The sequence below is a fragment of the Ctenopharyngodon idella genome, chromosome 18 (assembly GCF_019924925.1).
Source record: "Ctenopharyngodon idella isolate HZGC_01 chromosome 18, HZGC01, whole genome shotgun sequence".
Classification (NCBI taxonomy): Eukaryota; Metazoa; Chordata; class Actinopteri; order Cypriniformes; family Xenocyprididae; genus Ctenopharyngodon; species Ctenopharyngodon idella.
The window spans coordinates 23990926-24008176 of record NC_067237.1 but is presented as its reverse complement, the minus strand read 5'-3'; the positions used below and the strand labels follow the sequence as shown (position 1 = coordinate 24008176).

The following is a 17251-nucleotide window of genomic DNA, read 5'->3' as shown; positions in this document are numbered from 1 at the left end:
TGATGCAATCACAACATTTACAGCAAACAGCGTGAAGAAGAAAAAAAAAAGTTCCAATGGCTGTTTCTCAGTGCGCCTGCGCAGTGCGTGGGGCTTTAGGACAGGCTCCACGTCTGAACACGAGCTCGTTCCAGCCAATCACAGGCGGCCACAGTGTGTTTGGAAACAACACACGCAAATACTTCATGGCTTATGAGCAGCCCGAAACTTCTTGAATCAGGAACCTCTACCTTCCTTTGTCGTGTATTGTTCTTTTGACTAATCAAATCGTGAAGTCTTCGAAAATTTCTGTATATATTTCATGCGATTATTAATATAGTTCTAGTTGGTCAGATTAAGAAGGAAAAAATGGAAAATTCTAAGGTCTCGGATAAAGAGACGATGTCGCTGGTTATTAAAACGCCAAATCAGTTTCACGGTGATCAGCTGATCGAGGGAGTGCGCGTGGACTGGACCGTAAAAGACCTCAAATGTCACCTCTCCAAGGTTTACCCCAACAACCCGGTAGGTTTGGATTGCTTTTTTATATCCTATAGGTGTCGGGTTACATCTAGCGAGCCGTCAGCATTCCTCAACAGACAACACACAGCTAGCTAGCATGGCTGAGCAATGCAGGAAATATCTTACTGTCATTTACACTATAAACAGAAGATGAATTTCCACCCCATTGGTCTGGTCTGCTTTTATATTGTTAGTTAATTAATCATTTATCACAATATCCCTCTACTGTGTAGTTATTTGCATTATACGGAAGCAACGCCTACACATGGAATTTGTGTGTTTTTACTTTTCGCAAACATCTGTCACTTAAACCATCATGGTGCAAAAACTGATTTTCTATGTGCTTATCTGACGTTTGGACTCATTTTCTTATAGGCCAAGAAAGACCAGAGACTCATTTACTCAGGCAAGCTGCTTCAGGACAACCTGCTTATGAGAGATGTTTTCTCAAAGGTGAGGGATTTGCCATCTATGGGGAGCTTTCAGTTTTTATTTCAGGGTTGACAAGTGACTTCAACAACAGACCTGTAATACATAGTTTGCCATGACACTTACACTTGTTTACTTTCTACAGTATTTTATCTTTACCTGTTTCTAACAATGAAATTAGAAACATATTTGAATTCCATCTATTAACATAATATTTTTTATATTTACATTTTTAAAAGAAGTTCAATTGATTTCAAACTTTTATTATAGTTTAGAGTGATAACATTTTATGTATTATTTGTATTTAATGTGTATTACTGTATGTATTTATATTATATTCTTATAATAATATACTTTTTTTATTAAACAAATAATATTTTGAACTTATTATTATTTGTAGGTTATTTAAAACAATTTTATTTAAACTTTAATTAAATTAAATTTTAATACTGTTCATTACCAGTAGTAGCATCCAGAAATATCTATCAAAAATAATTGTAAGCATTATATGGCTGAATTTATTAGAAATAAAGCATGGCCATTTTTTTTTTGTGTGTGTCCCTAGAACATAATTCAGGGTTACAGTAAAGATTCAGTGTATAAATTCAGCTGACCTGAAAGGCAGGGTGTTGGCAAAACATTGATCGTTTTGTCATTGTTTATGTCAAAGCAAAAAACAATTTAAAATGGGTGGACCCACAGACACCTCTTGTTCTGTATCCTCAGCCTGATCCTCTTACCATGTGCTGTAGTCAGTCTGATTTCAAAGCTGCTCAGAGAAACGACACTTAGCAGCCTCTCAAGCGAGTTGTGCATTTGAAAATGGGGCATTTGTTTTTACATGGTGAAAGCCTGTCACCTGATAGACTTATATGCCATCAAAGCGTGACACAGAGGTGAAAACAATATGATAGTCACATGGTTTAACCAATCTGTCAAAGCTTTCTCTTTCAGAATATGATAGTTCCTTCAGTGAATGCCTTTGCCACCTAAAAAAAATCATGTTAGCACTTTTTTCAATTGTTTCAAACTTTTTTCTGCAGGTTCCTTCAGATACCAAGCCCACTCTTCACCTGGTGTGTGCTGTGAGACCCCAACTAGGAGCAAGACCCAAAGTATGTTATTCCTATCTACTGCTTATATTAGTCTTTTACTATGTGGTAAGATTTAGTTGACAGACATTCAATTTATTTATAAGTTTCACATCCTGAATTTAGCTCCAAGGCAGTATATTTGATCAGCTTACAGTATGTTTGTTAAAAGTGAGATGTGGCGGTTTACTGTTCCTGAGGGGGAGGCTGTGCTTGTTTCAGTTGGGTGGAGATATCACCACACAGCTGCTTACTTCCTGTTCCTTTCTGCATCCTTACTTGTACAAACCAAATGCTGTGGCAAATTTCACATGAAGTTTCATAGTGTCTCATGCACCTGTTCTGGTTTTCCTGCTCAAAAATCAAATATGTTTCTCTCTCAAATCTTTGGTGTAGGTGACATCTACACAGCAGCCGAGTTCCCAGCCCTCCCCACTAACTGCTAGCCAGAGCCCAGAGTCTCCAGGACCATCTGTGACCTCCTTACCCTCCACGGATGGCCTTAGGCAGCGAGGTCATGCCGCCTGGCCTGGCACTAGTGCTGACACATCTATGTGAGTTCTTGTCTTTTGTCAAATTGAGATTCAGTACTGTGAGTGTAATGTTTTTTACTAGTTAATTAAACATTTGTCCTTCATTCACAGGCCTGTAACAGGAACGATGACCCATCCAGCCTTCCCCACGTACTCCCTTTACAGTCCACAGCAGCTTCTGTGGTTGCAGCAAATGTATGCCCGCCAATACTACATGCAATAGTAAGTACAACCTATATAGACATTCTTCTACAGTGTTGGGCTGCACGATTTAGGTAAAACATTTAACTGTACTTTCCAATTGCGAAAGCCAGGTTTTGCTTGTTTGTAGGGCCTCACAATTTGGCCAGTTTCTTTTTATTATTAAATGTATTATTGTTATTATTATTATTATTATTATTATTATTAATAACCCTCTGGTGCTCTTCGGTTGTTTTTGACTGAAAAATGTAACTTTTGTTTTTTTAGAATTTTTTACTTCATCGGAATGGTACGAAACTTGGTAAAGGTTTTTGGCACTTGCTATGTGAACACAAAAAAAATCATGGACATGATTTGAAAAGGTTAAATGGTCCTGAAAAAAAATTGTCAAACTTGTATTGTTCACAGTCAAAAATGACCGCATTGGAAATTAATGGGAAATTAATTTCTTCTAGTGGAAACGTTTGGTACTGCGCCCAAACAAAATCTCACTAAAAGCTCATTTTTGAGATACCAACATCAAATTTGGAGCACAACTTTTAGATTTATTATGGCTTTGATTTTCATATAAAAATTGAAAATGGTGTTTTTGTGCATTTTTCATAACAGTAAGTTAAACTTCTTTAACTTTTAAGTTTACTTTTTTAATTTAATTTTTTTTTTACTTTTTTCCGCAATATGTCAAATGTCTTCTTTAAAAAGAGACCAAACTTACATCTGTACTCCAAAGCACTCAAGATTTATGACCGTTGAAGTTGGAAATTTCATTTTCAAGCCTATGCTCAAACTAGTTACGGGTAATAAATGGATTATAACTGCTGCATAAATATACTTTAGTACAATAAAATCCCTTAAAAATACAAAATATTAAATAAAAAATATTATTGAACTAAAATATAGTACATTTCATTTTTTTTTTTTTTTTTAAATGGTAATTTCTGAACACCACGCAAGGAGCACTAGTTCAAACAAAATAAGAAATGTAGTACTATTGTAATATTTCACTGTAAAAAAAAAAATTGAAAAATTGAAAAATGAATAAAGTACAAAAACTAATATTTATGGCTGTCTTAATTTCTTCATTTTCAAACATTATACCATTATACATTTATAGAACACAGCTCTGAAACATGCAGAGTATATAGTTATTTATTTAAATCGCAGCCTTTGCGATTTAATAATCGCCACATCACGATTTTGGTTTAAGATTACTCGTGCAGCCATACTATATTCAGGCCTATCAGACTGTTGTACAACCTGTGAATGAAACATCTAACTGTTTTTTATATTGTGATGTTTGTTTCAGTCACGCTGCCATGACAGCAGCCGCCTCCACTCCGATGGCTGCCCCTGCCGCTGCTTCCTCGCTGCCTGTCGGCCCTCATCAAGCCGCTGTACCTGCAGCTTTACCCAATCAAGGTCCCATCAACAACCTGCCAGCCAATCAGAACGCCCCAGGTCCTGCATTCATCAACCCAGAGGGAGCCAATCAGAATTTGCGAATGAATGCCCAGGGTGGCCCTGTGATGGAAGATGAGGAGGACATGAACCGTGACTGGCTGGATTGGGTGTACACGGCATCCCGATTGGGTGTCTTCCTGACCATTGTCTACTACTATTCCAGCATGAGCCGCTTCATCCTGGTCATGAGCAGCCTGATTATTATGTACCTGTAAGTTTAAACTAAACACCAAACGTTTATTTTGTAATTTTGTATACATAATATTCAGAAACATGTGGTAAGTGTTTTTGAGTCATTTGTTCTGGAATTGGACTACACTGGTCACGCTGTATGTTTTTGATTCACTAAAGAATCAGTTCATAAGAGTCATTTGTTTCGGCAGTTGGACTTCACTAAAAAGAATGAGTTGAAGTTCGCACTGTATGTTTTTGATTCACTAAAAAGAACTGGTTCATATAAGTTATTTGTTTAGGGAATTTGACTACACTTGATTGGTCGCACTGAATTTTTTTGATTCGCTAAAAAGAACAAGTTCATAAGAACCGTTTGTTTGGGGAATTGGAATACACTGGTTGTGCTGTATGTTTTTGATTCTCAAAAATGAAGCACCCCAAATGAGTCATTCATTCAGAAATCAGGCTGTTTGGTAGCACTGTATGTTTTGTGTTGCGGCGTCACTTAATTATAGAGCAGGTATCTCGTTTTGAGTGTTTTAGTATGTTGTTTTATCCACGTCAGTGGAAAAATGCAAGTCTGAGACCCGTTTATGGACTCTTGATAGAGTCTGTAAACACAGATACACCCTCAGTTATATAACTTCAGGCTTTGAGCCATTGGTCAGTGTACAAACTAACACGCATGCATTCCTGAGCAATATGAAAGGAATGAGTAGCTTACGCAAGCTAAAATGAGCAGAAGGACGCAGGGTTCTCTCTGATCAGAAAGAAACATCTGCCTGTACATGACTGCAGATTGGTAGGTGGCATTCTGGGACTTATTTTGTTGATCACCAGGTGTTATAACTGAGGGTTTCAGACTGGTAAAATTAACTTGTGATACTTTATCTCTGCAAACATGGCAGTTTGACTGCTCTGAAGACTAGTGTGTAGCACTCCAGCAATCATTAGCTTGATCTGAGGGTGTTTAATGTGTCCCTATCTTGACCCACCCTACCATACAAACAGTTTGGGCGTCCTCTTGTGATTTAGTAATGTATGAATGAGCAGAGTTGAGGTGCTAATGGCTGACTATTTTAAAATAAATGGTGTTATTTTAATGGAAATGGAGCTCATGGAGGCCTGAATGCCTTTTTGTAGCTATTCTTATGTTTTTTTTTTTTTTTTCTCTCTTTCAGACACACAGCAGGCTGGTTTCCTTTTAGACGGAGACCCCAAGCCAGGCCTCACAATCAGCCAGCACCAGAGGTCATACAGAACCAGCAGAACCAAAATGAGCAGAGACATCCAGAACCAGTGAGTCATAGTTTCTTTTTAAGAAAGAAAATAAGGCCCTGTCCACGCGAACACGGGTGTTTTCAAAACCGCAGCTTTTTCTGTGTGGTTTGGCTGTTCATCCACACGCAAACGCAGTATCAGGTCACTGAAACCAAACTTTTTTGAAAACTCCTGCCAGGGTGAAGATTTTCAGAAAGATTTTCAGGTTGCAGTGTTGTCGTGTAGCTAGTGAAACCGGAAATTTTGGTTTGTTACGTCGCTGCTATTTCTTTTATTTGACATCGGATTGTGTGCTGCTGTCTCCTTTGTTTACATGAGGCGAGTCTGCAATGAAGGATGTAGCCAAAATATTGCTGCTAATAACTGAGCTAACAAGGCTTATAACATGTATACAGATACATAGAGACAGAGCGACCCACCACACCCACCGGGTGTTGACTGAGCCAACCCTCTCCATTGACTTTGTATTGCGAGAAGCTGCCTCCTTGTCATTTCTGACGTATAACAAAAAAACAGAACAATGTCTAAAAACTGCTATGTGACAAGGTGTACAGCAAACAAGCTAAAAAAAAAAACAGAACTCAGTTTTTATAAGCTGTGGACTCAAAAAAAAAAACAAGCATTTAAGGACACAAAAGTGGATACAGGCAATTGAGACAGCGCAACGTGTCATATTACTTACATACTACCACTGGAGGGAAACGTAATCGGCGACAGGATATGCTAAAAATAAAAAAACATTCATTATTTTTAACCATGTCAAAGGATTATTTCACCACCCTATGTGAACCTGAGAGGAGAAGATATATTGAGAAACTAAAATTTACCCCCAGTTTACCCATTCTTCCTGCTGATGCTTCACGTCTTATTGCCTGTATCCACTTTTGTCTCCTTAAAGGCTGGCTTTTATTGTATGGTAGCTTATAAAAACTTGCCGGGTGTGGCCTAAATGCGCTCTGTCTCTATGCACAGTTTATATATATATATATATATATCCAGTAATAAGCTTTTTTCAGGCTTCTGATTGGCCAACATGGCTTTAGGGTTGGGGTTATATCGCCACCTGTTGGTTTGGCATGCTCTTAACAGCGCTTCATAGCATGTTTTTTTTTGCGTTTTCATGTGGACAGAGATTTTGTTTTTTTTTTGTTTTTTAACCATGCTTGTGTGGATGAGATTTTTTTTTTTTTTTACGAAGCAGGAAAAGCTCCATTTATAAAAATACCTGTGTACGTGTGAACTAGGCCTAAGTGAAGAATTAGTTATACTTGGATAAGTAGTGTGTGTAGGCATGTATGTGATTTAATAATTCTCATTTTGTCCTGAAGGTGCCACCCCCTGCTGAAGTGGAGGATGCTGAAGTTGTTGAACCCGCCATGACAGCAGTTCCTGTTCCCCCAGTTAGACCACATCTCCTATGGACAGCCTGGGTATTTTTCAAAGCCTTTTTTGCTTCTCTGGTACCTGAGGCTCCACAGGGCATTGCAAACTGATCCAGAAGCAGTCGGAGAGAAGCAACAAAACTGGACTCCAGAGCCCTTGGCCTGACCATTTAGACTGGACATTATACACGAAGGCTACAAGTACTAGAGATGGTAGCACTTTCCAGTCCTTTGTCTATGTGACCATTGGTTGCACATTCTGCATAAACATGGACATGGAGTTGTAAATATTGCTGGACAGTTTTTGCTTAGCACTTTAGATAAACCACATCGGCTGGAATCAATGGTATCGGTCTCCTGGCCTGATCCTCTTATATAGGCTTCTGTCACCACGACTTCATTCTCTTGAAGTGCTCTACGATGAGTGATCCAAGGATTAAACTCATGGGATTATTTTATTAAAGTTCTAGTATAATGGACAACGAAGGCCATACATTGATTTTGTTCTAAGTGCATGAATAGATGGGAGGGTGCTTGGGAGAATGCATTTGTGGCACTTTGAAGCTAATGTTGTTTATGCAATATGCTTACATGTTCTCTTTTTTTAATTGTCTTCAACCTGTGCAATGAGTAATGTTAATATTTATGAAGAAGGTTTGGTATGCGTTCAAGTAGTTTGAGCAGAATTTGCAATTCAATGAGCAGCGAAGTGTTTGTTGTTGACCTCGGGATGAAACAAAGGCGAATGAACTTCATTTCAATTTTGCACCTTCTTTACATGAAGGAACTGCACTTTGGTATCTGCAAGAGTGGGGGACAGAAATTAAGAGAGGTATACTTCTGAGAGACTAAAAAATAAGTTTTTAATTTGGTATTTATCAACACTGTAGCATTGCTGTCATTTAATTTGATGTATAAAATAGCTTTGTTTATTAACATTATTAAGATAAGCCTCTTTGTACCAGAAAATGAAAAAAAGAAATAAACAGCTTTGTTTCAATTTCATTTTGAAATTCTTTGATGGAGTTTAATAGAAATATGAGTTGCATTCTGTTTGAGTAGTGCAGGTTTTCTGGTGATTTTATTTTTTTGGCTTTTCTTATAAAACTTATTCCTACGCCTCATGACGCTTTGCGCGAATTATGGGTATAATTTCCGTTAATCTGTAAACAATCAGTGAAATGTTCGATCTATGAACGCAATAATACGTTTTTTTTGTTTGTTTTTTTTTAAACTGGGTACATTGAGATGACATTATTCTACTCACCCTTAAACCATCGAACTATTAAAAGAACATTCAAAAGAGTAAAAGCATCAACAAGGTACTTTCCACAGCAATAACGGGTTAAATATCACTGTAGTAATATCTATATGTACCATACGTTGCCTTAATCAAAAATGTTAATTAACTTCGGCATTGCATGATACAATTTCAAAGTGATTTCCGTCATTTGGACAGATAATAAATTGTATTTACCTGTGAAAACAAACCTGGAAAGAGACGTGAGGATTTGAGGAGAAAAACCGAGAAATTCTTCGTGCATTCCAGTGAATTATTAATGGGATATATTGTAAATTAAATCGGGAGAACAGACCACAAATGTGCAGTATATGTTGTCCTTTTTCATAGTATTACAGCGAAAAATGCAAAGGGGGAAAAATATCATGGTGTCACGTTAAAATACCAAGCGTTACGTTATTCTCATAATGTCTGAAAATAAAACATGAAGGAAAATTGACCGCTCATTCAGTCAAACTGACGGATAAGCTTTAATTGTTTGTAGCCTAGGGCAACCTTATGTTTGAATTTGAAATTATTCGTTTCAGTCCTTTTGAATGGAAGTTCCCCAAACCGGAAGTGCCACCCATAATTCAAAACGCAGCAGGCTCGTCAGGAATGATGTGAATTCATTTTTAGGTTTTATCTTTAGCCACATGCTGATTGATAATATTGAAATTGATACATTAAAGAGGCTACACAGTGGCAATGAGAGACAGGTTAGTGAGACTAATCAATTAAACACTGAATAACTATGACAACCAATGAAACAGGAACTAAACAGGAAAAATGAAACGAGGCAAAAACGGAACAGAAAACTTCAAACTAAGAGTCCCAAAATACATAGGCTACAAGTGTCACAGTTTTGGTTTATTTGGACAGACCGTTGAACTCTATAGCTCAACTACACAAAAACCCATCGTGGACCGATTAATATGTATGTCTAAGCATACTCGACTGTCTGTTGCCTCACATCTGGTAAGCATCATAACTCGTTTTGTATAACCTTTTCCTTTCTAAAGCCACTTCCTGTTGACTGTGGTGATGACTTCAGATCAATTTCTGTCATTTTATCTACATAACTATCCATTTCCAGGAGAGTTTCAGGGTGTTCTATCGGCACTTTACACCTCTGCATAAGAGCTTGTCCACCCCTATGGACTTTGACCTGCTCTTGTCCACTCTGTCCTGTGGCCATATCTCTTATTTGTCTTGTACAGCAGAATGTCCAGAAAAACAAAGAAAACATCCCTATGCACCGTTTACTGTCCTCCAGTAACCTTGAGCAACATGTGCTAGTCGACCTCAGGGGCATTTGCATGTTCTCTTCTGTTCTCCAGAAGAGGGGCACTGCAAATCAAACATTACAGGCAATGTCCACCCCCTCTTCCTCTGAGCCTACCTCTGAATCTGTCCCTCCTCCTCAGATACTTGCTGAAAGAAAACAGCTCTTTTGAAAGAGAAGCCCTAATAACATTAAGAGACAGAGGCTCATCTGTGTCCATTCAGACTTTGTTGAGATGGAGAGGAGTAAATCGCTGCTCCTTTTTCTCGCTCTGGTCAAAATAAGTAGTTGTTGTCTGGATCCTCTCTCTGCCTACAGGTTTACAGGAGTTGTTTGTAGACTCACCTATCCCGCAGCTGTAGTCTGTAAGTACGCTCTCATTGATTTCTGTACTATATAGTCAGACCTTATTTGTAAGAGTATATGTTTTGATATTCATTATTTTGCAGTAGAATTCATTCATACAAAATAATGGTATAATATAACTAAAGAAAGAAAGAAACAAGGCCTAGAGTTGTAGTCAATACTAAGCTTGAGGTTAGGGTTTATTTTTTAGGGGAAAGTTCACCCAAAAAAAAAAAAAAAACTCTGACATCATTACTCACCCTTATGCTGTGTCAAATAATACAACTTTCTTTTTCTGTGGAACACAAAAGAGATCTTTTGACAATTGTCCTGGTCACTTTTTTCCATGCTATTGCAATGACTAGAAACAGGTGGTAAGTTTTAAAACTGTTATGGAGGTTGAGACTTCTCAAACTGGACATTGCTACTTTTCTCATGAACATGGCAAGTTGAGCTAAGTCCATTAGTCTACTTTACACTCCAAATGGCATGAAGGAATTGCAAAAACTTTTTTTGTCAGCCGAACCACTTTAACTTAAAATATTTAATTGAAGCACCCCCTGAAATTCAATCTAATATTTCAATAATTTAACAACACACTTGTTCACGGTTCTCTGATGTTGATTAATGAATAAAATATTCAGGTAAACAATCAAAATTAAAAAAAAAAAAAAAAAAAAAAATAGTTTGTGTTTTAAATTATTGTTTGTTTTAATTTTAAAATAAATTAATTTTAAATGTTTATGATTTTATTATAAGCTTCTCATCAACTCATACACTCTATGCAGTTCCCTGAGTTTGGGAAACCCTGGACTAGAGAATAAACATCTCCCTGCTTTGATTCCTCAGTGAATGAGAAGACTACTGAAGTCATACAGGCCGCTTTTCAGCATGCCAGATATCCCAGCGTAGAGGGAGAGCGATCAATAGGCTTTGGGACAGTGCAATATGGATTCCACAAGTAAGGAACACCTGCAGTTGTTTACATGTTCTGTGTTACATTCAGTATCTTATGACACTCTTCTTTCCCACATCACCCACAGCCTAGAGATCCATAACCTTTCCATTGGAAAGAGTGAGTTTGAGCTGAAAGAGAATGAAGGAATTGGGATCTCCATTTCAAACGTGTCGGCTGTATTTAAAGGGACCATCAACTATGGATATGGCAGCTGGCTGTGAGTGTTTCTATTTATTACCCCATATCAAGGTCAGGTTTCTGCAATAGCACAGCTGTGGTTTAAACCCGTGCTCTACATATGTTTTTGTAAAACATTGGTCTTTTGTTTAACTTCAAGGTTTCTTCCAGTTAGCCTATAATAAAATTACATACACTTATTTCAGACACAGCATCACAGTTCTGTTTTTTTTTTTTTTTTTTTTTTTTTTTTAAGTCAAAACAGGAAAATTAAGATATATTTATTTTCAACAAATGGTCTGTGAAAGAAGGTGTTCAGCCTTCAGAAAATTTGATCATGAACCTCAGGAAGTAAGACTAAATATTATATGAGCTGTTTTATTTTCTTTATATTTTTTATGAAGTTTGCAAAATTCATAAAAAAAATCATGTCTAAATAAAATGTAAAACCATGATTTTTTTTTTGGTAATTTAATAGAAATAAGCATTAAATGGACATCAAAAATTATTATGCAAAAAATCATAATTCATTAAAAAAGCAAAAATGTCTGGCTGTCAGAAGATTGAGCTGTCACTCAATATGAGCTAATATGCAATGTTAGTTTGTAATATTGCTGAATTTCATTATTATTAAACTATATATACAGTCAAACCAAAATTTATTCAGACACCTTGAACATTTCATTCATTAATACAGTTTATTCACTATAGTTAAAAAAAATTAATCTTAATTATGCCAGATAACACTTAAGCAAAACATGGTCAGGTCAAAGTGTCTGAATAATTTTTTTTTTTTTTTTTTTTACATGGAATTTGTGCCTCTAAAACTTTAAAGTCATGAAACATTGTGGCAAATACTATTTATTGTTGCTTTGTTTGTCTTTCTTTCTAACACAACAGTAAAATAAATATAAATTTGAATCAGAGTATCATTGCCATGTTCTTTCTTATACAGACTCAGCCTGAAACAGTCAGTGGATTTTGAAGTTGAGTCACAAATTGACCTGGTCATCAACCCAAAACTATGTGAGTCCCATTCTGTTTGTTTAGGCAGCTCTGTTTGACATTACTTACTTAATCCTGAATTGAAATTCGCTGTACTAGTTATTGTCTGAAAAGAGATGTGTTTGTGTGTCAGACTGTGGGAAGGGCAAAGTGGCTGCAGACACATCAGACTGTTACCTCACATTTCACAAACTGAAGCTGCTCCTGCAGGGAGACAGAGAGTGAGTTCAACATTTCACATTAATGAGACACAATAGTGATCAGAACTCTACAAATGACCTTTTTATAAGCTAGGTTTTGATTTATATCTAGGTCAAAGTCTTTGCTTATGAGTAAAGAGCACTTCCAGGAGATCACCGCTAAGCACTGCTCTTTTGCAAAAGCATTTAAATGATTCTGGTTTTGTCTGTGTGCAGACCCGGGTGGCTGAAAAGAATGTTCACAGATATTGTGACTTTCACAGTGAAGTTAGTAGTAAAGTCACAGGTGAGTGTGTCTAGTTTCCTGATCCATGATGAGTTTTCTGGTTCTCAAAACATAAGAACAAAAACATTATTTAAACATTGTTCATGGATCTTTTTGTTTCTGAAACATTTTTTTTTTTAAATATTACTTTCAGAATGTTTAGAGAACATTCAGAAGTAACATTCACATAATGTTTGCACATAAAAAAAAAATCATAACCTAATGGGAATGTTAGCAAAATCTTCTTATAACATATTTTTGTTAGCTGGGTGTGCTCCAATATGCTCTGTGGTCAAACAGAGCATTAGATCTGAGCAGAGTAATTCATATTATGTGACTTATACCCTCCATTAGTAGAGCTTCCAACCATTTACCTAAAGGATTTGGTTTTCCTTTCTCACTAACAGATCTGTAAGGAAATAAACAATGTGGCCAACATACTTGCAGACTTCATACAGGAGCAAGCAGGTAAAATGCAGAGCTCTCATATGCCCTTCTTTCGACAGTGGTTACATGAAAGAATTTGTGGTTATGTTATGTGTGTGTCTGCTCTGCATTGATGTAACATCTCTCTCTGTCTGCGCAGAGCAATTTCTTAGTGATGGGAACATCGGTGTAGACATCTCTGTGACCTCCTCCCCCATCATCAAATCTAATTATATTGAATCATACCATAAGGTCTGATTATAAAGATTTTATTATTAAAAATTGTGTTCAAACAAATGCATTTTTATGTGGTTACTTATGTTGTTCTTCTGAAACAGGGTTTGGTTACATCTAATAATGTGACCTCAGACCTCAGCACCTCTGTGTTCAACCCCTCCCAACTGACTGAGAACCGCATGCTTTGCTTCTGGATCTCCGATGGGCTTCTAGACCCAATGATGGGTGCCGCACACCATGATGGACGATTTATTCGCAATATCTCTGGAACAGAACTCACAGTATGATCTAGTTCAATATTAGCCTATGTTGGAGCCATTTGTACACTGTAAAAAAAGCTGGGTCAAAAACAACCCAAGTTGGGTTGAAAATGGACAAACCAATCAAATGGGTTGTTTTAACTCAGCGTTTGAGTTAATTGTTTGCCTAACGTGCTGGGCAGTTTTATTTAGCCCAACTATTGTTTAAAAATTAATATATGACTGGCTTAAAATGAACCCAAAATAGGTTGGAAATTAAAAATCAGAGACATAATTACTAGAGGCAACAATAATAATCAAAAGGTGTGCATTTATTAATAAGCAAATTAATAATTGTTTATTGTTTAATTATTATTCATTAAACTTATTAATAAATGTTCATTTATTAAACATATTAATAAGTGTTTATTTCCAACATATTTTGGGTTTAAGCAAGCAATAATTTATTTTTTAAATGATAGTTGAGTTAAATAAAACTACCCAGCGGGTTGGGCAAACATTTAACCCAACCACTGGGTTAAAACAACCCAATCGCTTGTTTCCATTTTCAACCCAACTTGGGCTGTTTTTAACCCAGCATTTTTTAGAGTGTATTATGAGTGTATTATTAGAGTGTATAATAAATGCTTTTAAACTGTAGAGGGTGCTTTTGAGCATATAGTTTTTGTATCTAAATGACAAAAAAACATGAAAAAGGTAAAAGGACCTTTTTTGCATTGGATTTGCATTGGCAATGAATTTGGGGATTTTTGGTACTACGACATGTAAGCATGTGTCTGTATATTTTACAGGATCTGTTTCAGACAGAGCTGTCCTCAGCCAGGCCTGAATTGTTGAACAAGGTACTAAAACACTCATTACGAATATTCAAACTGCACAAAGGGGAGGAAATGACTGTCACATTTTATTGACTGCCACTGGAACATGCAAATAAATGTTTTCCACATGAAGCAACACCACCTGCCATTTCAAACTAGCACCTGCGTGTTTGTGGAAGGGTGATGGCGGCTTTTTACATTCTCTTTAGTGGCTGTCCTCCGAGGGTTCAATGTTAAAGGCGAGGAGTGTGTCAGTTCCGCACTTGTGGACCACCACAGAGGGCACATCTGTCAGAGCTGTGGCTGGAGTTGAGCTCTTACTGGATAGTCAAGATGTGCCTGTACTTTATTTTGAGACCGTAAGCTAACGCACATTAAGAGCCATACCATAATACAAGCACATGAACAGATAGATAGATAGATAGATAGATGTTGGGTTTTCAATGGTTTATGTGCTTACAGGATGTGACAGTTGTTGTAAAAGCCTCATATGCAGAGAAGAATCTGATTCTGAAAGCCACTGCAGAGCGGTAAGTCATACAGGATGTACTGTATAAAGACAGATTCTACACAATCACATGAAAAAAAAAGAATTTCAGTTTCATATCCCTGATTTAAAGTTTTCTTTTCTGTTTTGTGACAATTGTAGTATCTCTATAGCAAAAGTCTCCATATCAGAAGGAACCACTGAGGTGAGAATAAATTTATTTATTTTTTATTTCATACATCACCTACTTTATCACCATAAATGTTATATGACTTCCTCTAAGATGGCGGACAGCTTGAAAGTTTATCTACAGGAAGCTGTGGAAAAGATAGGAATCCCCAAAGTCATATCATGTAAGTGTGGCCACCGTAACCAAGCAGTTTAAATCATGTGTTTCTATATCCTTACATCATATTTCATCTCTCCCCTCAGACCTGGAGCCAGATTTAACCACTTTGATGGATGAACAGGGGCTTTATCTCTTTGACATCATCAATCCTGAAGTTTTATCTCAGGATGTGAGTATATTACACTAGCACTTAAGGTCTGAAAATATCTTAACTTGTATTTTGCAGTCATAATGTATGATATCAAAGAAAATAATCATTTCAACACTTTAAACGGTTACATTGTTGTCTTTTTTTTTTTTTTTTTACATTTTTTTTATTGTGAATGTACAGGGGTATGTGATAGTCCAGCTGGATTTTGGTTTTCCACAACATCTGCTGGTGGAATTCCTGAAAAGGACACTGGATTGACAGTCTTGTGCTCTCTTTCATTTTCTCTTTCTCGCACAAACACACTTACAGACATGCACACATACACACGAGAATATGAATGACTCTTTCTGGCATTTTTGCTTGTATGTAAAGAAGTTTGATGTTTTGTGGAGATGTTCAATTTTGTAAATATGAAAATGTGATCTTGTTTTATTTACATGTCCTTCAGTAATACGATCTTATGACCTTCATAATGCAACTTAGAGGTTGTATTACCATTATTAAACATTTCCTGGTGCTGTCATACATGATTGTGTGTTGCAGGTTTCTGGTTAAACCAGTTCTTCTTCTGAAAGAAATGGGCTATTATTTTACTAGTTCTTAAAGGGATATGACACCCAAAAATTAAACTTCTGTTATCATTTACTCACTCTCATTTTGTTTCAAACACTTTCTTTCCTCGGTGGAACACAAATGGAGACATTTTGAATACTATACTAGTTTATAATATACCTCTTTTCATGCAATTACAATAAACGAGAACTGGAGCTTTCAAGTTTTCCCTTAATAGCCACCAATGAACTAGGGCAGTTCAAAATTTTATATATATAATTTGCCTAGTTTAACATTTTATTCCTAAAAAAACATGGAGATTGTTTGTTTGTTCTGGCTTTTGAAAATATTTTCTGATTTATGCAGTGATAGGCCTGTATTTGACTCTAATATGTCAACAAAATGAAACATGAATTTTAAACTTGGCTTCATGCTATGTTCAGATTTCTGTTCTGGAAAGTAAGCAAATTAGTGCATATTTAGATAATGCCTCATTGCATATTTAGACATAATTTTTCAGAAACTTGTAATACAAAACAAGTTAAAAATGTGACCCTATTTAAAATGAAAATTCTGTCATTAAGTACTCACCCTCATTTCAAAACACTGCTTCATGAAGCTTTGAAGCTTTACGAATCTTTTGTTTCGAATCAGTGGTTTGGAGCGTGTATCAAACTGCCAAATTCACGTGATTTCAGTAAACAAGGCTTCGTTACATCATAAGTGTTTCTAAGCGTTTTGAAATTTCAATGGTTCACGTGACCTTGGCAGTTTGATACACGCTCCGGACCACTGATTCGAAACAAAAGATTCGTAAAGCTTCGAAGCTTCATGAAGCAGTGTTTTGAAATCGCCCATCACTAGAAATTGTTGAATAAAGTTGTTATTTTGTTTTTTTTGGCGCACAAAAAGTATTCTCGTCGCTTCATAACATTAAGGTTGAACCACTGTAGTCACATGAACTGTTTTAAATATGTCTTTAGTACCTTTCTGGGCATTTGAAAGTGTTAATTATCAATTAAGCCCTGTCAATGCAGGCCTCACTGAGCCATCGGATTTTATCAGAAATATCTTAATTTGTGTTCCGAAGACGAAGGTCTTATGGGTGTGGAACGACATGAAGGTGAGTTATTAATGACAGAATTTTCATTTTTGGGTGAACTAACCTGGTAAGTTGCATTTTTAAAACTAACTTGAAAACTAAGTTGTACCAATATATTTTAATATATATATTTTTTAAATATACTCTAGAATTTAATCAGGTTTAGAGATCTGTAGATGCTTTGGATAAATAATGCTCTACATTTTATTATTTTATTTGACCCCGGTCACATGATGTTGTAATAAGGAGTGCAGTGATTTAATTTCACCACTGGGTGGCTGCAGTATATGACAACAACACCA

The 17251-nt window shown here is 36.4% G+C and overlaps 2 protein-coding genes across 2 annotated transcripts; both read left to right on the top strand.

The window, feature by feature from the left end:
• Nucleotides 1-153: 153 nt before the first annotated feature.
• On the top strand, nucleotides 154-8058 carry herpud1 (homocysteine-inducible, endoplasmic reticulum stress-inducible, ubiquitin-like domain member 1). Its single transcript, XM_051869537.1, has 8 exons — nucleotides 154-504; nucleotides 877-954; nucleotides 1974-2045; nucleotides 2418-2575; nucleotides 2666-2776; nucleotides 4062-4427; nucleotides 5572-5689; nucleotides 7000-8058. The coding sequence occupies exons 1-8, from the start codon at nucleotides 349-351 to the stop codon at nucleotides 7162-7164; spliced, it is 1224 nt and encodes a 407-aa protein (XP_051725497.1). The 5' UTR covers nucleotides 154-348; the 3' UTR covers nucleotides 7165-8058.
• A 1671-nt stretch (nucleotides 8059-9729) lies between these two features.
• Nucleotides 9730-15820, top strand: cetp (cholesteryl ester transfer protein, plasma). The gene is made up of 16 exons (XM_051869535.1): nucleotides 9730-9982; nucleotides 10812-10923; nucleotides 11006-11137; nucleotides 12053-12123; nucleotides 12236-12323; nucleotides 12519-12588; nucleotides 12975-13035; nucleotides 13154-13245; nucleotides 13332-13511; nucleotides 14282-14332; nucleotides 14518-14667; nucleotides 14771-14838; nucleotides 14958-15000; nucleotides 15079-15148; nucleotides 15228-15313; nucleotides 15476-15820. Exons 1-16 carry the CDS (start codon nucleotides 9853-9855, stop codon nucleotides 15551-15553), a joined length of 1482 nt encoding a protein of 493 aa, XP_051725495.1. The 5' UTR covers nucleotides 9730-9852; the 3' UTR covers nucleotides 15554-15820.
• The last annotated feature ends 1431 nt before the right edge of the window (nucleotides 15821-17251 follow it).